The 24,907-nt window shown below is 38.3% G+C and overlaps 1 protein-coding gene across 1 annotated transcript; it reads right to left on the bottom strand.

Moving 5' to 3' along the window:
* Positions 1 to 1,320: 1,320 nt before the first annotated feature.
* Positions 1,321 to 24,781, bottom strand: PPIC (peptidylprolyl isomerase C). Its single transcript, XM_072597166.1, has 5 exons — positions 24,417 to 24,781; positions 10,407 to 10,520; positions 9,699 to 9,792; positions 2,750 to 2,934; positions 1,321 to 1,897 (listed from the first exon to the last, which is right to left on the bottom strand). Exons 1-5 carry the CDS (start codon positions 24,534 to 24,536, stop codon positions 1,769 to 1,771), a joined length of 642 nt encoding a protein of 213 aa, XP_072453267.1. The 5' UTR covers positions 24,537 to 24,781; the 3' UTR covers positions 1,321 to 1,768.
* Between the last annotated feature and the right edge of the window lie 126 nt (positions 24,782 to 24,907).

The following is a 24,907-nucleotide window of genomic DNA, read 5'->3' on the forward strand; positions in this document are numbered from 1 at the left end:
TATTAATAATAGTAATTGTCTTCTGCTTAGTAAATGTTTCTGATCAAGAGTTACTGGAATTCATCTTGGCTTTGTTAAATTAATCAAAGCTCACTGGATTGATCTTAGGAGATATAGAGTACCATAGTAGGAGTATTTCTTTTACCAAAGTTAACCCTTGAGTCCTCTAAGTTCAAGGGAGTTGTGGTAGGAAGGGTGAGTTGTGATAGTAGCAGGAACATACTGAGACTAATTTGAACTAGCTCAGCAGAGCCAATTAGTCAATTTTCATTGTGAACATTTATAACTTAGAAATCAGCAAACACTACAATTTAAGGCTGGATTTATTGTTTTGTTAATTGTCTACCAGAGGTGGGGAGCCTGCCGGCTCAAGGCCATATGTGGCCCTCTAGGTCCTCAAGTGTGGCCCTTTGACTGAATCCAAACTTCACAGAACAAATCTCCTTAATAAAAGGATTTGGTTTGTAAAACTTGGACTCAGTCAAAAGGCTATACCCAAGGACCTAGAAGGCTACATGTGACCTTGAGGCTGTAGGCTCCCCACCCCTGACTCTAGACCTGAGAACATAATGGAGAAAAAGTTAATAATTTAAATTAAACAAAAACATGTCGTGAGTACAGACAGCCAGTTGTTAAATATTTACCAGCATATTCTGGGTAGTTGCCACCCCCTCTGAAACTTTCATTGACATGAAAGTATGAGTGTAGGTCAGGCAAGCTAGTCAAACTGGAGAAAACTTAGAGAAAAGGTGGGGAGGGGCAGACAGCTTTTCTCTGAGCTCAGCTCTGTTATGGACTTTGCTCTGCCATCCTGTGCGCCTTAATTTTAGCTAGCCTTGTGGTCCAAAAGAGGGTCTCTTTTGGATAACTCACATTTATGTCAGGGTGATAAAACAAAATCTGCATTTGTACCATGCCACACAGCTAGCCAATATATATTTGTTCCAGGGACCACAGTTTCTCAGCTTTTAACTTCCAAGCCCCCATGCAGTTTTGATGCTGGAAAACAAGACATGTCAACCACTTTTTCTCTGTGTGTCATTTCTCTGTGGAGATAATTTTTCTGTGCTTCTCCCACCACTTTTTGTTTCTGCACTTTCCATTAACAAACTTTCCAAATCTGTAATGGACAGATCAAGTCCAGGAGAGACAGCGTATTTCCTTCAAGTTATTCTGTTGTGCCAGTATTTTTGACATACGGTATAAAGCAAAAGGGCTCACTTTTTTAAAAGATAAATTATAATGAATGTTTTTGTATTATTTTAAGGCACTTAAATATTTTTAATTTTAAAAGCAAAAAAAAACCCTGTTTAATAACACTTTTAATGTATAGATTATCAAACTATTTTTATTTCCATAAAAAAATCCCTGTAACATACATTGATCTTATTCTTTAGCTGAAAAGAACTTGTACTTAAATACAAAACTAATGATGGGCCTTTAAAATATCATGTTGATCATTTTTGCACACGCCCCTATGGGCCAGCATGGTGGTTCTTATATCTGCTAGGCCTTCCCCACACTTTAGTATTATACAAAGTTCTCTATTTTCTATTTGTCTTTCTCAGCACTCTTCTAAGTGCCAAGCTGCCGAAATGAACAGTTTTTAAAATGTTCTTTCTGTTTGATCTGGGCTCCTGCTTCCTGGTTCCTGAATGAATTTGCTATGCATTTTTGTGAGAAAACAAGGAACAAGAAAAAAAGTTACTCTAAATATTCCAAAGTTTCCCTGGGAGTTAACATCAGCTTTGTTCTCTTCTCCAAGTTGTCACCAGTCATTAACTTCAACCACAAATGGGTCTTTCACATTTATTTTGCCACTATTCGTAATCACACAGTCTGTAAGTGGACGGTCTTGCTCATCTGTTGGTTGGAGTTCTATGGAGTGCACCACAGCCTAGGGAAAAAGGCAGGGAGGGAAGAGACACAGCGTGATTTACTTTCAAACCAAAGTTTGGAAAAACATCAAAGCTATCACCTCAATTCAGAGGGCGCACATGGAAATAGACAGGTATCCCACACCTGACAAAAAGTTGCCTTTTGCTTTCCGGTGAAAAAGCACTTGGTTTTCATGAATGAATTCTACTTGCATGCCATAACACAGTGGAAGAGGGGTCTTCAACTCATGATAGTGGCTTACTAAGCACGAGGCAAGTTAAGCACAAATACAAAGTAATGGGACAGGGAACAAATTTCAAAGCAAAACCGTCAAAATAATTGTATTTCCTAAGACCCACCAATGGGATATCTGAAGGGTAATTTGAACAAATTAATCTGCCCACTTAGAACTGGATCTGTACATGGCAAATAATGTCAGCTACAGCTAGTGTGAACGTATGCTAAATAGTTATATCAGATGTATAGATGAATCCTCCTTAATGTGAGCTACTCCCAAGAATCTGAGTAGAATTCACATTTACTTTTTAAACAGATAACTTTTGGACTATTCTGTACATGACACCAAGACCACTAACATGTCTTTGAAATGAAAATGCAGATTCTTTCATCACAATGTATCTTCCATTTTTCCTTTCATTTCTATATTTCTTATGAAGTGCTCAGCTGTCTTTAACTTCAATGACCACAACTTCTCTATCCCTTTCCACAATTAAAGTATTAGCTGCAATTTAATCCGTTTTTCAAGAAAAAGTCAAACAAGGTAGATAAATTTACTGCTAAGTATGTTTAAAATTAAATTAGATAACATGGCTCATTAATATAATATTAAAAAAAAAACCTCTCCAATTACCATTCCATCAATGACTTTTCCAAATACTACATGTTTTCCATCCAACCAGGTAGGCTTGGTCACAGTAATAAAGAACTGAGAACCATTGGTATCTGGTCCAGAATTTGCCATGCTGACCCATCCAATGCCATAATGCTTGAGCTTAAAGTTCTCATCTGGAAAGTTGTTTCCATAGATACTAGTACCTAAAATATACATAAGCAAATAAAGGTAAATATATCTACATATATGATATAGGGAGGGATTTTTTTCTTTGACAGAATGTACTAGAGGGAAAGTCAAGTACACTCAATAGGAAGTTAGTTGGTTTTAGAACAAATGATACCTGATTTTTATTTGATAATCAATAGCCATTCTTTAAACATGAAAATGCATATACAATTCTTTATGTGTAGATCAGTTTTTAACACCAGTTACTAAAAATTAAACACAACGTCCATCCCTCCAAATCAAAAAGTAAAGAAAACTATAAATAAATTTGCCCCTCCCCCCTTTTTTAACTAGATTAAAAAAAAATCTTGGATTGGGTGCCATTTTGTACAACACAGTTAATTTAAACATTATGGCCTCAGTTGTACTTTTTAAAAAATAGCTAGAGAAAATGAAAGCATTGTAGATTTTTAACCTGAAAAACAAGCAGAGAAAGCATGAAATATTAGGTATCCAAAATCCGTGTATAAAAATGTTTAGTTCAAGTCACAGAATTTTTCTCAGTGAAGGTATGCATAATTAAATGGTCATGCTGAAAGGAAGAAGTTCCTTCAGTTTATAATTTTATTGATTTCGGCAGAGAAAAAAACAAGAATATGATTAAGAAAGGGGGTAGAAGAAGAAAAATAAAAATGCAGGAATGAATCAGATAATAATTGCATTTGCTAGAAAAACTATCTCAGTAATGGAATGCCATACTCTTTCTTCAGAAGGTGCTAATTCCAGGTTACTGTTATTACAGCATAGAGTCAGAAGATTTGGGTTCAAACTCCATCTCTGCCATTTGCTACATGTGTGACCATGGGTAAGTCTCTTAAGCATTCTGAATCTTAATTTCTTCATCTGCAAAATGAAAGGTTAGATTAGATGATTTCTAGGTTCCTTCTCTAATCTATGATCCTATAAGTCTGTTCAATGTTCTTGGATGTAGTGTCTAGATCCAAATGTTTTGTTGTTTTTCTGAAAATATTTAGAAAGTCTGCCACGTTATTAGGAAACTGGTCCTTATGGACTTTAATATGCCCTTTGTACACATTTTTAAAGTTTTGACAAATTCTCCCACTGGATACATCTGGTCATTGAATATGATGACACTCATTACTTTCAAGCAGAAAGATACTGTCACTTTATTTGTAAACCTGATTCTGTATTTAAGTATTTTCAGCATGTTTCTTAAATAATCTTCTGATAGATTCTCATTATTTAATCTAATTTTGTTTTGACATCACTTAAATTTTCAAAGTTGGGGTTTCTGGTAAAAAAAATACATATCCAATTTGCCAAATAATTATTTAATTCATTTTTTCTTCTGCTAGAATGTTATTAATCCTCATATGACTTGGTATCTTCTGAAGTAGCTGAAATCATCCTGTGTGGTATGATTTGTCAGATCAGAGTGTGAACTGAAAACTTTTTGCAGACTGTTTAGCAAGGGCCTGCTCTCCCTGTAGGTGATGCACCAGCTATGGAATACTCCTTAAGGCTCCTCGAAGACTTCACCATGCTGCCTATAATCTAACAAAATTGACAAAATTTCTAAACTTTGCAAACTAGTGAAACAAGAGTGTTCTGTGTCTTCTCTTGCAACTTCTTATCTGCTGGATGCTGTATTATATTGTTTTTCATGGCTAAGCCCTCTGTATGATTCTAAATCCTTTAGGATACCTTCTGCATTTAATACTATATTTAATTGATTATTAATTTTCTTTTCAGATTCTGTAGCCTGGGAACTTTCAAAATCAAGGGAAGAAATTGACCCCTATTGAAGGTCTGTGCATGTGGAAACTTTAATTACATTTCCCCATGTTAAATTATCCTCAGTCTGAGAGACTCTTTGGTTCATAAAATGGGCCTAGGGGAGAGGTGGAAAGGAAGGTGAAAAGTCAGCCAAAGGAACCCTTGTAGCTGTCACCTGCCCTTATGTGAATCCAAGCCAGAAGATGGCAGTAGTAACAACCAGAGAGGACAATAGATTATACTGTAAAGTTCATTTTTAAGTCAATTGTTTGAAACTTAACACGTTTTCTTAAAAGTAAAAAAAAAAAATGCTATATAGATATTATACAAAGGAACTTAAGTTCTCAGAATGGTCAACAAAACCTACGTTGAACTATTCTGGGAAAGCTTCAAGTATGGTCCCTGGAATGGTCTGATTTCCAAGAAGCAGCCTTGCTAAGAGAAGACAATGTATTATTTATGCAGGTGATGAATTATTTGGCTTTTGTCATGAAGCAAAAAAAAAAAATTAAATATTACACTTAGGCCTGTGAGACTTCCTTCTGGTGACAGACTAGTGGAAAATTAGAGAGAGGGTACTAAGAAGCAGATCATTTTTACATAAGCTATAAACATTAACTTAACTGTTAGATACTATTCAATACTGCTGGAAGAACAAAATGACAGAAATGTGAATGAAGCTGTGTGATGTGGCAGCCAAGAAAGCAAATGACATTTTGGACTGTACTGAGAGGCCTAAACTCCCAGATCTAAGGAAGGGTGGTTCCTCAGCACTCTAATCCAGTCAAACTGCCTCTAGAACATCTTATCCAGTTCTATGAACCATAGCCTAAGAACAACTTCCATAAGCTAAAGAGCATTCAGAGGAGGGCCGTGAGGATGGTTAGTCAGCTATGAGCTTTTATTAAGCACTAACTATATGCCAGGTTACTGTACTAAGCACTGATACACTCACAAAAAAGGCAAAAACAGTCCCTGCCCTGAGGGAGCTTATATTCTAACTGTGGAGATAACATGCAAAAACTACATGCGAATAAGATATACACAAGGTAAAATGAAGCTACTCTCAAAGCGAAGGTACTGGCACTAAGAGGGACTGGGCAAGAAATCTTGCAGAGAGTAGGATTTTAGCGAGACTTAAGCTAGAAAACAGAGATGAGGAAGGAGAGCATCTTAGACATGGAGGGACAGTCACTGAAAATGTCCAGAGTCAGGAGTTGGAGCATCTTTTATGAGGAATAATATTAAGCCAATTATCACTGGATTGAAGAAATCTTGAAATTAGAAAACTGAGGTATAAACAGACTAGAAAGACAGAAGGGCCCAGGTCATGAAGGGTTTCAAAAGTCAAACAGAAGATGCTATCTTTGGTCCTGGAGATGAGAGGAGCCACTGGAACTTATTGAACAGGGGTATGACCTGTACTTCAGGAAGATCAGTTTAATAGGAGGTTATACTGGGGCAGGGGAAATGCTAGGGCAGGGAGACCTGCCAGAAGGCTACTGCAATAGTTCAGTTGTGAGGAGATAAGGGTCTGCACAGAGGAGGGAACGGTTGTATGTGTCGCAAAAGAAAAATGAGCAGAACTTGGCAAGAGATGGGATATGTGGGATAAGCAGCAGTGAGCTGAGGAGGATGCTTAGGTTGTGAGTGGTAGGAAGGTGATGAGCTTGAGTCCAGATTATATGGAGATTAAGTGAAGGAACTGAGAATATCGAGGTTGGAGATGAAATCACTCAGTTGTGTTTTACAACGTTGTTGTTATCATTTAAATTGGTCTCCTGGTTGTATTCATTTCATTCTTCATCTTTTTATGCAATGATCCTTCATGACTCCAAGGCTCTGATGATGAAACATGCTATCCATTGCAGAAAGGTAATAGATTTAGATTACAGAATGAGATATGACATGTGTGTGTATGTGTGTGTGTATCACATATATACATGTGCACTGAATATATGTATATACATATGTAGGTGGGTAGGTAGGTATATAGCCATTTAGGGAATTTATTTTGCTTGATTATGCATTTTTCTTTTCTTTTTTTTTCCAGTGGGGTGGAAAGAGGGTAGAAGAAAGAGAGATTTTTTTAAAAATAAATCAGTGAGGATGTGAAATGTTGCATGTATTTTTGGATATGGTCATTTAGTTTTACTTACCTGTTTTACTTTTTTTTTTACAAAGATGTCTCAAAAAGTGAAAGCAATCTGTAAAAATTTGTAATGTAAAAATAAAACATATCAATAAAACTTTTAAAGAGAAGAAAATACTCAGTAAGGGCATGATATCTGTGTCCATGTATTTTAAGGACTATTCATGTGGAAGAGGAATCAGACGTGTTCTGTTTGTTACAAGGATACAGAACCAGGAACAAAGAGCAGCAGTTACAAAGAGGCAGATGTGGCTTGATGTCAGGGAAAAATACTCCCCAACAATTAGACCTGTCCAGAAGTCGAATGGACGGCTGCCTCAACAAGTTCTACCTCCTAGGCTCTCTCCAAGCAGAGCTGGATGACTACTTATCAGGTACGTTACAGCGGGGATCCCTTTTGTGTGTGTACCAGACTGGACAAACTCTGAGGTCTTCCAGTTCTCATAGTCTGAATTTTGTCAGTCTCATTATAAAGGAAAGCAGAAAATAGAGGAAGCTGCATTTAAGTGAATAGATGACTCAAGGGTTGTCCTTCAAGAAGGAAGTAAAGAGTTACTAGACTTGGTCATCTCATACTGCTATTCTCATGACAAACATAAATAAAAATTATCATGAAGATAATTTCTGATTGTGAACTAAGACCTGTTGTAGAGACTCCTTTAAGAACTAAAGCACAAGAACTAAAGAATTAAAAGAATTAAAGCCCCCACAGTAGAGGTGACACTAGATGAAGCAAGGGGTGGGGAGGAATCTGGTAGTTGGTAGCAGATACCCCATGCCCACCCTCTCATTGTCATGCAGCAGTCCAGAGACAAGAAAACATTGAAGATAACCTAAGCAGTGATAGCAGAATAAGTAAGAATATGGGGAAAAGGAAGATCTAAAAGGGGGGATGGGAATTACTTTTAGAACATATCCCAGTGGAATTCTGAATACCTTGGAGGAAGAGGAGCTACTTTACAAAGTTTTAGCTCTATTAGACCGAAGCCTCTGGCCACAAACTCTGTTGTATCTATATCCCTCTGAGGCAGGGAAACAAGATTCACCCCAGATATTTGCCCTCTATCCTGATCTTACCCCCACCCCTCTTTAAAATAAGCTAAAAACACTGGGGATGAGGAGTGGTCTCCAGGCTGGCCCTTCCTCTGAGGGTACTGTAGGTCACATGTCCCAGTGACTATCCAATTGCCAGATGAGGGAATTAGATATTTTATGAGTTTCCTAGATTCTAGAACCCAAGTGACTATAACACCAGAATACTCATATGTGAAGGACAAGCTTAAGCCCAGGTCCCCTCTTGTGGGGTGCCCAAGTGACTGCCACAATTAATGGGTTGTAGTAGCAACCCCTGTCAAACTAGTTGGAATATCAAGTATAGCCCAGGATGGAAGGTGGAGGGGGGGAGGGGAAATAACAACCCTGTGGGCTCCTTACTGGTCAAAATAAAAAGCCAACAGCTGTATGTCACTCGTGTACCTGTCTCCCTAAGGGAGACATCCAGTTGGAATAACATGGCTAGTCAAGCCTTCATCCAACAAATTCCCTCAATAGCATGATGGATCCATGCTCAAACTGACCATGGAAATGAACACACTGTGCAGGACCAGACTCACTGGCTCCTACTTCACTGAAGAAGAAGCCAAGGAAGAAAGGGCTGGTTGTATTTCCTGCCAACTCCATTGCCACACAGAAAGGGAAGTTTTAGGGAAGATCTCCCAGGGGGTTACAGTCGCCATTTATTGACAAATGGATTATGTAGGCTCTCTTTCACGTCACCAGGGCCTGTGGTCACAGATGTAGGAGGGACTCTAAGCAAGGTAAGGAGTGGGGAACAATCCATTAGAAATCAGTCGGTGAGAATATAGTTTCCATTTGAGATACTGGGACATGGGACTGGGGAGAACATTGTGGATCATGTCTACTGGACAGTCCACCTATAAAGACTGGTGGGAAAAGAAGTGACTACACCTAGGAGGAAAAATATGGACTGATACGATGGAGAACTCTAGACCCTGGTCTGTACCACTGTTGCTTTATTTCCATAGGCAATACCAGACACTGGATGGGAACCAATGGAGATACTCAGATTCCCCATTCTCATTGTTCCTGTTGACCTATTTCATTTTCCTCTTGGTCTCTGATTTTGACCATCAACTATACTAGGTATATACCTCAAAAAGATCAAAAGAAGAAAAAGACCCACATATGCAAAAATATTTACAGCAACTCTTTTTGTGGTAGCAATGAAGTGGAAATTGAGGACATGTCCCTCAGCTGGGGAATGGATAAACAACTTACCATATATGAATATTGATAAGATCTGAGGAAATAGATGATTTCAGGGAAACTTGGGAAGATTTGTATAAACTGATGCAGAATGAAGTGAACAGAACAATTTACACAATAACAACACTATTGTAAAGACAAACAATTTTGAAATACTTAGGAACTCTGAGCAGCGTAATGACCGACTGTGACTTCACAGGACTCCTGATGAAACAAGCTTCCCACCTCCTGACAGGTGTTAGATTCAGAGTTCAGATTAAGGTGGTTTTTTGTTTTGTTTTGTTTTGTTTTTGACAAGGATAGTGCAGGGTTTTATTTTGCTTGACTATATGTGTTTATAAAAGGGGATCTATTTTTCTTGTTTTTACAATGGTAGGAATAGGGGAGGAGGGAGGAGATAAAAGGTAAAACTTACTGAAAATAAAATTTAATTTTGAAAAATTAGTTTGAATGTTGGCTTGAACAATAATTGCTATTGGCAATTGCAAGTTCGTGGTTTCAGGCTTAGGCAAAACAAATTTTTTACATTATGGTGGATAGGAAAGGCTTAAAAGATAAAATTACCTCCAGTGCCATCTCCAGCAGTAAAGTCTCCTCCCTGAATCATGAAATCTTTGATCACACGATGAAATTTGCTTCCTTTGTATCCATATCCTTTCTAAAGAGAAAAATTTCAACTGCATATGCAAGAGTTTTAAACTACTAAATAGATAAACTCTAGCATTCAGTTATACCTGAAATAAGAAAATGACTGTAGACCTAGATGAACTAAGTGGATGCTTATGATGATATACCAAGAAGAGAAAACCAGTAACTGACCTTAGCTAGTCCTGCTATTTCATAGCTGTGTGACCTTGGATATATCTCCTCCTCTGTCCAGGATTCAGTTTCCTCATTTGTTAAGTGAGGAAGTTGGACTACACAACTCCTAAGGCCCTTTCTAGCTCTAACTTCTAGGATCCTATGAAATGATAAGCTATGGAGGCCAGACCAGCAGTAATATAAGCAGGACTCAACCTCTAAATTTCTTTCTTTGATTTTCTCTCCTCCTTGCTCCACCCATCACCCATTGCCTCAATTCCTGGAATCCAAGGTCCCAAAAATGCCTGGAAAACACAAAAATTAAAAAGGAGGATCTGCCCAATAAAAAGTCGCTGTTTCTTTACAGCTACTCTTTTGGCATCTGTTTTCCCAAAGGCATATTTTTACTTTGAATGGTGGAAGTAAAATCCTAACTTGTATATAGTTTGAAAGAAAATAAAGCAGACATACTTCTCCAGTTGCCAGAGCAATGAAGTTCTCCACAGTCTTGGGTACAACTTTGCCAAACAAGCCAATTACAATTCTGCCCATGTCTTTGTCTCCGATCCTTATGTCAAAGAAGACCTGTATATGTTAAAGGGCAAAGTAAAAGAATATAACACAGAAGAACCATATGAACACGATGCATAAAAATTATACCTCAGAATTAAACACATAGACATTTTTTTTTGTCTAGCAATAATACAAACAGAATGTCCTTTGAGAATATATAATTCTGATAATCTATAAACAACCATACAGTTTAAAATCATGGCACTTTTTAGAATATTTCATTTTATGAATGGTTTTGAAGACTCATTCAATACTCAGATTCAGCCATACCACAATCGCAATATTCATTGATTCTTTTATTTATTTATTCATAAATTCACCATTTATTAAGTGCTTATTATGCGCAGAGAATGTTGTATGAGGTTCCAGGGGAAATCAAAACAGGTATTTGCTAAATTGTGTTTTCAGAAACCCAACAATAAAAGTTAGACGTGCAAAGAATATGAACAGGCAGTTTTCAGAGGAAGAAATTAAAGCTATCTATAGTTATATGAAAAAATGCTCTAAATCACTATTGATTGGAGAGATGCAAATCAAAACAACTCTGAAGTACCACATCACATGTATCAGATTGGCTAACATGACAAAACGGGAAGATGATAAATGTTGGAGAAGATGTGGGAGAGTTGGAACACTAATTCATTGTTGGTGGAGCTGTGAGCTGATCTAACCTTTCTGGAGAGCAATTTGGAACTATGCCCAAAGGGCTACAAAAATGTGCATACCCTCTGACCCAGCAATATCTCTTCTAGGACTGTGTCTCAAAGAGATCATAAAAATGGGAAAGGGTCCCATATGTACAAAAATATTTATAGCAGCTCTCTTTGTGGTGGTCAAGAACTGGAAATCAAGGGGATGCCCATCAATTGGGTAATGGCTGAACAAGTTGTGGTATATGAATGTAATGGAATACTATTGTGCTATAAGAAATGATGAACAGGAAGACTTCAGAGAGGTCTGGAAAGACTTATATGATCTGATGCTGAGTGAAAGGAGCAGAACCAGGAGAACTTTGTACTCAGCAACAACCACAGTGTACGAGGAATTTTACTCCTAGACTTAGTCCTTCAAAGCAATGCAAAGACCTAAAAAATTCCCAATGGACTCTTGAGGCAAAATGCCTTCCACATCCAGAGAAAGAACTATGGAATTGGATTGCAGAATGAAGCAGTCCATTTTCTCTTGTATTATGTTTTGTTTTGTTTAATGGTTTCTCCCGTTCATTTTCATTCTTCCATGCAACATGACTAAGGTGAAAATGTGTTTAGTAAGAATGGATGTGTAGGACCCATATAAGATTGCACGCCATCTCAGGAAGGGAGGGAGGATGAAGGGGGAAAGAAGGAGGGAGGGAAAGAGAGAACATCTAAGATTTATGGAAGTGATTGTAGAAAACTGAAAACAAATTAATAAAAAAAAAATAAAAGTTAGGCCTGGATGTTATTATCTGTTTTCAAAGGTGATATATCCAAATACTGGCAGGGGAAAAAATGCTGAAGAAGGAAAAAGAAGCAAAACACCCACAGCTATCATCCAGACAGATGTCTTTACTTTTTGTAGCTTCCAACAATGCCAAGAACCCAATGGGCATTCAATGGGCATTTTCTGACACGTGGACCACAGATACCCTTCAGAATTGAATGGTCACTCACTGATAGAAACACAGCTGTCATTCATCCTCAGTTCTCTGCTCATACTACAGTACTTCCTATTATGCTGTTGAGAGTTTGGATGACATTTCTTTGGAATCACATGTTGACAAAACCATATATCTACTGAATATGTTGAGACAGAGAATGGGTGAAAGAGGGGAGCTAATAAAAGTGTTTCTTAAAAATGAAAAGAGGGCAATTGAAACTTTAAAAAAATCACAGAAAAGAACAGAAGGAAACACAGACAAGCAAGGCAGCTTTAAAAGTTTCATGTTGAATTTATTATATAGTTAAAGGGAAAAGCAAGCTATATTTATTTATTTATTATTTATTTTCATGTGCACTTCTACTCCTGTTCTATTTTGTACATAGAAGTGCAATTTTATTTGGTGCTTCCTAAGTTCAGAATAAAAAACAACCCCCTGAGCCATTTACCCAAATTACACAATTGAATTTGTTCTCAGTGGTTTCAAAGTTACAAAAATGGAATTTAGCCTTACTTTTAAACATTTTTAAAAGAAAACAAACACACATTAGTTGGCAACGTACTTTATTAGAGATAAGACATTCTTTGGACTTAATAAATTTTTTGGACAGTTTAACTATTGGAACTGAAATGAAACCATACACACTTCCTTTCATGTAATCATTGAATAACCACGATTTGGAGATAGAATGCTTGAAAAGGCCAAGGAGCCAAAGGGCATTCCATTAGTGAGTTTAGATTATATGAACCAATTTACTGTGTGAATGTGTAAAAAAAAATTCTAAAGATGGCTTTAAAAATATAAGAAGGGTTGTCAAAGAAAAAAGATGTCTTACAGTTTAGAAAAATCACTAAGTAAAGACTGTCAAGCTTTCCTTACAAGACAAGGGCTCCTGCCAATACATCAGCGCGTCTGTCACGGTATGATGTGGTATTTAGTGTTCTATGTGGCATTTTACAATTTTTACATGGCCAAAGCAGCAGGAAAGTTTTATTTATATATAGCTTTATAGAACTCAGAAAAATGAAGATCCTGCCTATCAGAGAAAACAATATAGCTACAATTTTAAAAAAAAGAACTAGGCATATTATTAGTGTAAGACAATTTTACAAATAGATACAATTTCCAAAGAGATAGAATTTTTTTGAAGCACCATGAGGAAATTGAGCAAACTGTGGTATTCTTGCAGTAAGCCAGGTAAGCTATCTTAATTCAAAGCAAAAAGAGAGTATACGAAGACTGGATTTTTAGAAGCCAAGAGAACTACCCCTGAGGGACTGGCATGCTGGTGTAAGTGTTGGGTCCTTAGTTGAGTGATCAGTTGTTCCAAACTTCTTAAATAAGTGATGTGATTACCCCTAATACCTTAACTGGGGGAGCACATCTCAATTGTTCCAGTTGATTGAGGGCACTGACTCTTACTTTGTGGGCCACCTATAAAATAGTGAGACAGTTTGGGAACTAGAGATTTGGGCATCAGGAAGTTTTTGGGGCAAATCTTCCAGCTAAGCCCCTTAGAGAGAATTGCTTGGGGTGGGGGATGGGGAGCAGCTTAGTCTTGGCCTCAGTCTCTCCCTTCTATTCCCACCTTGCCAGAAGGAGGATAATTTTGTAAATTTTGAAGGACCAAAGAATTTGGACTTTTTTATTGGCATCCTAGTAGTATTTCTGGGACCGCAGTAGCTGGTATCAATATCTTTATGAGAAACCAAGAAAAGACTGGGCTTAATGAGGAAACACTTGTTCAGAGTTCCACAAAGTACTCAACATAAAAGTTACAATATGTCTAAGGGAAACTTTATGAGTAGCCCATGAAAGAGAGTAAGGGATTCCCAGCAGCCAGAAGCTAGGAGCTACTTCTTTCCTACATGTGTTTAAGTTTTGAGTCCACTTTTCCCTGGACTTACATATACTTGTGGGACAGACTTTGGTGTGTCACCATCTTTTGGGGGAATTGTACAGTCATTTTCAGTTATGTCTGACTCTTCATGATCCTATTGGTTTTCATGGCAAAGATACTGGGGTGTTTTGCCATTTCCCTCTCTAGCTCATTTTACAGCTGAGAAAATTGAGGCAATTGGGGTTAAGTGACTTGTTCAGGGTCACACAGCTAGTAAGTGTCTGAGGCCAGATGTGAACTCAGGAAGATGAGTCTGCCACCTAGATGCCTGTTCTTATTATATCACTTTAGTAAATACCCTTACTGAAAGCCAATTAAGTCTGGCTAATTACTTGATTCTCACTGGATAATTATCGGAGAGAAAAATCTCTGTTGGGGGGCTTGTGAACTAAATTAATATTACACTAGAAAAGACATCTCTAATCCCTTAGGATTATCTCTAGAAAACTGAGGCAATAAGTAAACCCCCCAAATTCTGGGGATCTGACCTGCTGGTGTGAGTGGCAGTTTGGAGAGTGGCTCCACACTGTGTGCTTTGCTGGTAAAAGGTACCTCATTCCCTTTTCTGAACTCCTAAGGCACATGGTATACTATACCATTCTCTCACTGGGTCTTGCAGGTTGTAACTTTTCTCTTGTTATTTAACTCATTTCAGTATTTAACTTTTCCTGTGCACATGCCTTCTCTCCGAAACTGGACTGTGTTATTCAAGGGCAGGGACTTTGTATCTCTCCTACATAGGCATGTAACAGGACTGGTGGTACATTGATGCTTTGACACAGCTTCATTTGCTGTTTGCCTTCTGGGATTCATAGTGCCTCCAGAAGGGACCTGACGAGGGGAATGGGGATGGGGGTGAAGAGAGAAAGAGAAGATGGTAACAGTGTTAGACCTGTGAATTAAGAAAATTCCAGACTGTGCCACTGAAGACTTTAAATTTATTACGCTCAAGCTCTATACCATATGAGCACAGCCTTGGTACTGTCAAGCCCGGCAAGGTCTCAGATTCTGCCTGAAGTCCCAGAGCTCGTATCTTTCTGTCCCATTTGCCTAGACAAATGCAACCAGTGTGTGTGGCCTTCAGAAAAGACACTAAGTACCCTGAAATTTCTGCATTTATTAGCGTACATCTGGTTATTATCCAGTTAGTGAGTAAAACAAAACAAATCCAAAAAACCATTCCTTTACTCAGTTACTAGCTGGGGGCCGAGCAAAGAAATGAATATATTTTCTCCTCTTTGCTACTTGGGGAATAGGACTGAGTAGGAGATTGAGATTGATGAAGGTGTGCATTGGGTGAACTGAAATCAACCTGCTTTGATTTATTATCACCATGTTCATTAAAACCTTTGTATAGGTATACCTTTTCAAATGATCTTGAATGAGAAACATATTGAAGAACATATGAATGGGAGGAGCCAGTGGGATGGGGGCAAAATGAGCCATGTGATATGATTAGATGACTTAGATAAAACCCTACAGTAATGTAAGAAAATAACACCACCCATAAAAGGTCAGATCTGAGGGGTGACAATCAACTGCTCTGAGAGCCTGGTAAGGCACAGAGAATTCTGCATATACCTCAAGTTCCTTCTGGCAAGAGGTGGTATGTACCACAGGCTAAGCATACCTCCTTAGCTATCCTTGGGAATACACACACACACACACACACACACACACGTATATATGTATATACACATATGTGTATGTATGTATACATGTATGTCTGTGTATATATGTCAAATATCTGTACATCAGAAACTCCCTCCTCCAACTAGAGAAGCAATCATCTGTAGTAGGTATCTTAGAGTTACCTGGGGGTTCAGAGAGGTTAAGTGACTTATCCCTGATCATATAGCTAGTAAAAATCAGAGGCAGAACCTAAATCCAGATTCTCCTAATTCCAAATTCAAAAGTCTGTCCACAACTCCATCTTTTCCTCCTCAGGAATGTGAAATTATTAACTGACAACTACTTACCTTTTATCTCTTTGGAATTTAGAAGTTAATAATGTATCATTTTCCTCATTCAACTCCTATCAAAACAGTAAGTCTCAGAAGAAGAGGCAAAATGGGTCATTTCACTAGACTTAGGAAAGCAACTTTCTGTTTTTCATGATTAGAAAATTAGCCTGTAGAAAACTACCATGTGTGAAACAGTGTACAAGATTTGTGTTGTATAGGATTACAAACATACATAATATATTGTGTCTGTAATTGAGGTGTTCCTAATCTAGTAAGAAAGATAAACTACTAATATTAATAAAAACAATGGAAGGTAATATGTGAAAAGTACCATATATATGCTATAGATTGAAATCATTTGCAAATTATTTGAGATGAGTCATTTGGATATGGTTTCATTTTAGGAAAGCAATGATCCTATATTTGTGCTTTTGATATTGGGCTCATTCAGAATGTGTGACCTTGACCACATGGTACCAAATTGATCTGGTTTCCCACCTTTACTTAAATCTCCCACAGTCCAGTGCCAGTTTTCTTTCGTTGTTCTCTTTGGTTGAGTTTTAAATGTGTAATTTTAAAGGATGTATATATGTGCAGAACACATAGCTCTTAAAGATTACACTTCAGTGACTATTAAAGATATTTCAATTTTGAATGATGTGGCACTTCAAGGATCATTTAAATTCACAATGACACAGATCAATTGTCCTGAAGCACAAATGAGGTAGAAAACCAAAAACACTAAGAACTGACAAATTATGGTGGCAAAACTATCTAATTAATCCATAGCAAACACACAAAGACTTTCAGAGGGACCTGGCAGCTGGAAGATTGTTCTCATTTCTCTATATTATGATACCAGCTTCTTGAATTTGAAAGAAAATGGAGAAGACCAGTTTAAAAAAAAAACTCTAGTTTTTAGTGGTTATAAAGAAAACACTTGCTATGGTTAAGACAATACAAAACCTAGGCAATACAAGACAATACCAAGTCTGAAGTACCTTTGGGGAAAAGTAATTTTTTACAGAAGAAAATCAATTTTTCATTCAAGACTATAGCAAACCATTGTTAGAAGTCCAGGTGAGCCTGCCAGATATGAGCATCTTAATTTGACTGTCAAACATTCACTTTAAATATGTTGGGATTTTTTACTTCCAATGGGCCTGCAAATTTTGTCTCCATGAGAAAATTATGAACTCTGATAAATAGATATAATGAAAAGTAGAAATGTTATAAAATTATAGAAATTCCCCAGGGGAGCTAGAAAATAGCAATCTAATCTTGCACCATCTCACATGTCACAAAAAATTAAGGAGTTTATTCAAGAGATGGAAATAACATGCTTCAATGGCTTGGAACTCACCTGATTTAAACTCTACTGAAAATCTATAGGCTAGAATCAAGGATAGGATTAGAAAAAGGGACTGTTGGTTAAAGATATACTTAATATTCAATGTGATAAAAGTGGGGTTTTATAAGGGACAATTAAAGAATATTGTAAATATCTTGGAAATTCAATGCCAAATCATGTAAGATAAGTGATTGCAGCAAAAGAAGGACATATTGCATATTAAAAGTTTTTCAAAGATGTTAAAGTTGTAAGATTTATAGCTGTTATGAGTAAGACTTATAGCTGTTAAAAAACAGGTAATAAACAGCAAATATTCCTGAAAAGTACCCCAAAACAGACAAAAAATATATAATTAGGAAATGTTTAGCAAAATGAATAAAAATTCAATACAACTTAGATATTAACATAGACAATGTTAATTTTATATTAGCATAGATGATGTTAATTTGTGGTTTTCTAAGTCAATATAGAGCCTGATCAGTTTCTCTTTTAGTCTGACACCACTAGTTTATAGTACATCAGTATTTATGGTATATCAATATAGTACAATCAATAATTATGATTATTTTACTTTGTCTCAACTAATTAAGTGATATAGGAAGAAGGGACCCTTTACAGTCTGGACAGTTAAGTAAAAACTTCATAGAGGATGTAACATTTGGGTTAGGCCTTGAGGAAAAGGATAAGATCTGCAACAATGAAGATGATATTATAGGTGGAAGGAAGGAAACCATTATCTATTTGGAGCTCAATGATTACAGCATAATCCATATGTAAAGGGCAGCTGGTGATAAGACTAGAAAGATAGACTGTAACCAGATAATTGAGGGTCTGGAATGCTAGGCTAGGAATTTGTGTATTTGTGGTAGACTATGAGTAATCACTGTTGTAGAAAGATTCCCTTGTTTTGCAGGATAGATTAGAAAATGGATGAGACCAGGGGCAGGAAGACCAGTTTTGTTACTTCAACAGTTGAGGTCCTGAACTGGTGTGGTAACAATAAGACTGGAAAGACAGATACATTATGTCGGACAAGTCACACATCATTGTACTTTATTTCTTAATCTATAATCATTTCTCATATTAATAACCAATTAAAAGGTGGGGGGGCAGGGGAAATCCAGGTTTTTCTCCCTTCACATTTCATCATTCTCTACTAAGTCAAATTAGCCTCTGAAGAACAGGGCTGATTATGAAACTGGATTAACACTGTCCACAATCTTGTTGAGACCCCACCCAATGGGGAAGTTTAGTTGTGATTAAAGAGTAAAAACAATCTAATCTAGGTAAATTCCAGCCCATTGTGTTCTATTCTGGCAAGCTTCAGCGGAAGGAGATCCCTTTGTCTAGATTATTCAAGACTAGGGGTGGTCTGGACAGAAAGTAGTAAGAGTGACAAAGTCACCTCCCCCATGCCTTCGTTAGAATAGGTCCAGTTTTCATTATAATATTCATTTTCTCATTAATTGTTAACTAATCAGAGTTGATTTCTGCCTGTCAGAAATGCCCACTCTTCCAAGGGTCCATGTCAAGAGGCCTCCATGAGGGGTTTTTTGGTTTAGGAGAGAAAGGCAAATGACTATCCTTTTATTAATTTTTCACTAGCCATAATTAATAAAATGATTAATTATCCCGAAACCATGTCTCCTAGATTTTTCACACATGACCATAAAATGAAAGGGTTGGATTAGATTACCTCTAAATTGCCTTCCAACACTAAACTATGATACTGAATTCTAGTTTATACCATCAATCAGAAATCCCTACCTGGATGTCAGCATTCTCAATCTCACTAGTCCAAAAAAGAAAAAATTATATCATGCCACTCCCCTCTAAACTTCCTCATGTCAGTTGAGCATACCACCATTCTTAATTAATTAACAAACATTTATTAAGTGTCTACTTATGTACCAGGCTATCAGGTTTATCCTTTTTTGAATCATCCTTGAATGTCCCTAAGCTTCCATATCCAACCATTCTTGTTGATCCTGTCAACATCCCTACGCAATAAATTCTAGTGGCTCCCTATTGCCATCAGGATCAAATACTAAATGTTTTGTTTGGCATTCAAAGCCCTTCATAACGTAGTCATCTTTCCATTACTCATATACCTTATTCCCTGACATATACTCTTTGATCCAGAGACACTGCATCTCTTGACTCAGCATTTTCTTGGTTGTCCCCCATGTCTGGGGTGCTCTTCCTCTTCAACTCAGCCTACTGACTTCCCTGGTTAACTTTAATTTTCAGCTAAAATCCCATCTTCTACAGGAAGCTGTTCCCAATCCCTCTTAATTCTAGCATCTTCCCTCTTTAATTACATCCTATTTATCCTCTATATAACTTACTTGGTTTTCATGTTGTCTCCTCCGTTAGACTAATCTTGAGAGCCTTGCAGAAAATAATGGATATTATTTCTTTTAAAAAGGTCACCAGGAAAAGAGTATGGCAGAAACCAGGTATAGGCCAACATCTTACAGCATATACCAAGATAAAGTCAAAATGGGTACATGATTTAGACAAAAAGGGTGATATTATAACCAAATTAGGAGAGTAAGGAATAGTTTACCTGTTCAATCTGTGGAGAAGGAAAGAATCTGTGATCAAATAAGAGACAAAGAGCAGTAGGAGATATAAAATGGATAATTTTGATTATATTAAATTTAAAAGATTTTGCACAAACAAAACCAATGCAACCAAGATTAGAAGGAAAGCAGAAAGCTGGGAAATAATCTTTACAGTAACTGTCTCTGATAAAGGCCTCATTTCTCAAGTATATGAAGTACTCAGTCAAATTTGTAAGAATACAAGTCATTGCCCAGTTGATAAATGGTCAAAGGATATGAACAGGCAGTTTTCAAATGAAGAAATCAAAGCTATCTATAATCATATGAAGAAATGCTCTATAGCACTACTGATTAAAAAATGAAAATTAAAACAACTCTGAGGTACCACCTCACACCTACCAGATTGACTATAACAGAAAAGGAAAATGATAATCATTGGAAGGGATATGGGAAAACTGGGACAGTAATGTTGATGAAGTTATGAACTGATCCCACCACTCTGGAGAACAATTTGGAACTATGCCCAAGGGCATAAGACTTTGACTTAGCAATACCACTACTAGGTCTGTATCCCAAAAAAACTTTTAAAGGGTGGGGAATGAAGGACCTAATTTGTACAAAAATATTTATAGCAGCTCTTTTTGTGGTAGCTAAGAACTGGAAATTGAGGGGATGCCCATCATTTGGGGAATGACCGACAAGCTGTGATATATAATTGTGCTATAAGAAATATTGAACAAGATGATCTTAGAAAAACCTAGAAAGACTTTCATGAACTAATGCAAAGTGAAGTGAGCACAACCAGGAGAACATTGTACACAGCAATAGCAACATTGTATGATAATCTGACTGATGATAATGACTTAGCTATTTTCAGCAATAATAATAAATAAAAATTAAAATAAAAAATAAAAATAATAATAAAATAAAAAATCCAAGATAATTCCAAAGGACTCATGATGAAAAAATGCAGATCAAAACATACTATTTTTCATGGTTTTGTTTTGGTTTTTTTGGTCTGTGCTTTTTATCACAACATGACTAATATGGAAGTATGTTTTGCATGACTGCACATGTATAACCTCTATCAAATTACTTGTTTTCTCAATGAGGGTGGAGGAGAGGGAGGGAAGGAAAGAATTTGGAACTCAAAATTAAAAAAAGAATGTTAAAATTGTTGATATATGTAATTGAGAAAAATAAAATAGTATTAAAACATAAAAAGGTTACCAAAAGGACTTACCTAAGTCTACAAAATATTCATCAGAATTTTTCTACAAATACATTAAGAACTTTCTTGATGCTTTTACGGAACAAACTTTATGCTCTATGGAACAAGCAGGCTTTTACAAATGAGAGTTTACAGAAGACTCTATTTTTACAATAACACAACTGATTGAAAAGTGCAAAGAATATAAAGGTGCTTCTTATTTGTTGATTAAGTACTTGAGCTGGCAAAGCAAAAGCAGCCTTAAGGACTCTCCTTCAACAAGGTGTCTCCTAAAAGGCGGCCATGTGTAAGACTTGTTTTATATGGCCTTAGAGGGCAGAATTATGAGCAACTGGTGGAAGATGTAGAGAATTAGGGTTGATATTTCTGTTAAAGGTACCACTATCCACCTTCTCACACAGGTTCTTAGAGTCATCTGTGACTCTTTAATCTTCTCAAACCCTGAGCCTCTCCTCCCAATCCTAACTCCCTCCCCCAGCCCTTTTCAAGCTGTTATTAAGCTTTACTGTTTATAGATCCACAACATCTTTGGAATACATTTCCATCTCTCTACTTACGTGACCAATATTGTAATTCAGGACCTTAATCACCTCTGAGATGTATTACTACAATAGCTTAACTGTCTTTTTAAACAGCAGGACTACTTCCAATCTCTTCCCTCTCCACTCCACAAAAACATAAAGATGCCCAAATAATATTCCTGAAGATATTATCCTCCCCCTCCCCCGTGTCAATCTCTGGATAAATCTACAGTGGCTCCTTATCTCTAGGATAAACCATAAATTCCTCAGCTTGGCATTTAAAATCCTTCACTCTTCTTCCAACTTACCTTTCCAAATTTATTTCACTTTGTCCCAACCCAAATGACCTATTTGCTATTTCCTGAACTCATTTCATCCTCTGTTTATCCCTTTACAAAGGCTATCCTCCAAGTCTGCAGTGTATGGGAAATGACTAAACAAATGTGTTCCCTTCTCACAGATGCTTCAGAATCTTTAACTTCCTTGGAGGATTAACTCAAGCCTTTTCAGATTCCATTGGTACTAAATTATGATACCTTTGGGTCTTCATTTATATTTTCTTAGTTTTTACGCATGCTGTATCTCCCACTAAGAATGGATGATGGGGGCAGCTAGGTGGCAAAGTGGACAGAGCACAGACCCTGGAGTCAGGAAGACCTGAGTTCAAATATCAGCTGTGTGACCCTGGGCAAGTCACTTGACCCCCCCTAACCTCCCCTCCCCAAAAGAAGGTATGATCATTGAGGGAGCTATTTTTTCTGTGTATACCACTTACTGTAGTGCCTTACACAGGTGATTAATAGGTGATTATATATCAATACAAATATTATTTATTACATAATTTTGTAAGTGATTAGTTAGTGGAGGCTTAATGACTGTTGAATTAAATCGAATTAAATTAGAACTGTCACAAAGTGGAATAGGCTCTGTTGAGAGTGTCTTTTACTTCCTATAGATCTTCCCAGAGGCTGAATACCAAGTCAGTGATATTGTGAAAGGAATTGTCCATAAGAATTAGGTTGGACTAGAATATCTGTTTGAGGTCCTTTCTGATTCTTTGCAAAAAGCTGTTTGTCCTTTGTTATTGAAGAGGACCATGACATCAACATGATGACATGACTTGCTGTTGACTCTGATTTGAGTGCAGGAGGGCTGTGCAAGGTCACCAACCTCACTTTCTCCTCCTGAGCCATCTGGGTCCAGTGACATGATGTTCATCAGGATGCCTGGAGATGGCTCAGGATGCAATGGGAGACCTTGACTCTTTTAGGCTAAGGTCTTACAAAAAAAGCTCTATATAGCGTTATGAACATGGGCACAACCTCTTTAAGCTTCAACTTTCTCAAAGTGTAAAACAAAAGGGTTGAACCAGATTGCTGTAAGTTTCCTTCAAGCTCCAAAATTTTGTGACTGCATGACACTATAGGTTCTGTTGAGATTTCTAGTAGTGATCATGGGTTGTTTCATACACTGTCTATATTATTCCTACTGTCACCATTACCATTTTCCCACATACCTTATGCTTGTGAGGAAGCAAATATTTGTAAGAAAAAGTCAGACCAAAAAGACTGTCTCATTCTTTGTACTTGTATCTCCTGATCCTAGCACAGTACCTAGCACATAGTAAGAGCTTAGGAAATACTTACTGATTGATTGATTACAGTGTAAGACTGGGGCATATTTTATTCCTTTATGGAAAACTGGCCTGAAAAATCAAACCACAGTCTCAAGCCATAAAGAGTTATACTCTAGCTAAATGAAAATTAACCACATGGAAGACAACAGTTACTAAGTCTAAGTATGCTTGTAGGTGTAGATTTTTGATAGCTGCCTTAACATTACAAGAGACATAACTGATTGATATGTTGATACGTAGAACCAAGTATTTTTGCTGTAATATGCACGCTCCCAGTTATGTCAGGCTAGTTTTAACCTTCATTCTCATTTTTTCCCTTTCTTGTTCCTAAGTCCCAGAAAAGCTGCAGGAAGTCCTAGCAATGAGTTCTTCCTGTGGGAAAGGCTGAGCTGGTTTGGAATACACTCCCCATAAAAAGTCATGGGGCGGGGAAGTAGGAGGAGTATATTGGTGTCAACGTAGGCATTGTAGCTTTAGTGAAGATAGGTTTTTGTTTAACAGGATGGAGGCCAAACAAACTAAATCCAAATTATACACGTATGCATGAGTGTGTGCATGTGTGTGCGTGTGTGCACACACATATTTTTTCTTCCCAAAGCCCACATCCTCCCAAACCTACCTCCCCCTGCCTTCAAGCTTTGCCCGTTCCACTTTCTCGAACTCCAGTCCTCACCCACAGCCATCTTTCACGGCCCTCGCTGGCCTCCAAGCTGCGGGATGCTGCAGCTCCTGACCTCGCCTAGGGGCCAACATGAGCTGCGGGACCCAAGCTCACTCAAGTGTGCCCACCCCGCCCGGCCCGACTCCGCGGAGGAGGGCAGCCCCGGCCTGCGGCCGCTGGCAGCTCCTCTCGCTCGGGACAGGGCAGCCCTGTGCCACCCGCTTGTGCACCCGGCGGCAAAGAGGGGAGGAGAGAGGCGGCGCCTTTGGCCAGGGGGCAGAACAGTCGGGCTGGGGGTGTCCAGGTCGGGCAGCTGGACTGGGGCTGATTGGGGGAGAGGGGAACGGGGATGGGAGTCAAGTGGAGAAGGGGGGAGGTGGGCGAGCACTTGGTCTCAACTACGGCCGCGGGGATGTGCAGCTCTTACTGCTCAGTCACCTTGGCGGTCACGGACGGTCCTCTTTTCCTGATGCCCCCAGTCCTGGAAGAATGCGCGAGGGCGCAGAGCCCCAGCCCCAGGGCGAGCAGCAGCAGCGGCAGCGAGCCGGGAGAGCGCATGTTGCGGGCGGGAGCTGCGAGCAGCGGCGAGCTACAAATGGAGCTTGGTCGGGGCGGATGTGCGCCTGCGCAGGAGGCACCCTCCCCCCCCCCCCCCCCCAACTGGCAGCACCCAAACCTGGTGTGGGGGTGGGGGCAGGAGGCAAGCCCCCTCCCTCCTCCTCTGACCTGGCAGTATCCAAACCTGGGGTGGGGGTGGGAGGTGCGGCTCGGGCACACTCCGCTTCCAAATTGCGGATGGGGCTAGGATGGCGAAGGAGCCCAGGAGGGGCTGCTCTCTTTTCCGGCAGTTTTGGCCAAGTGCTCGGACCCTTTGTGGCGAGCTCATAGTCTGAGCTCGTTTATTTGGAGTCTCCTGGATGCAGAGCCCT

This window comes from Notamacropus eugenii, chromosome 3 (assembly GCF_028372415.1).
Source record: "Notamacropus eugenii isolate mMacEug1 chromosome 3, mMacEug1.pri_v2, whole genome shotgun sequence".
Lineage (NCBI taxonomy): Eukaryota > Metazoa > Chordata > Mammalia > Diprotodontia > Macropodidae > Notamacropus > Notamacropus eugenii.

Coding starts and splice junctions, on each gene's coding strand:
- PPIC (XM_072597166.1), bottom strand. CDS start 24,536: ATGCGCTCTCCCGGCTCGCTGCCGCTGCTGCTGCTCGCCCTGGGGCTG. Junction 10,521..24,416: donor GACCGTCCGTGACCGCCAAG/GTGACTGAGCAG, acceptor TAACATATACAG/GTCTTCTTTGACATAAGGAT. Junction 1,898..2,749: donor GAAAAGTCATTGATGGAATG/GTAATTGGAGAG, acceptor CTTTTTCCCTAG/GCTGTGGTGCACTCCATAGA.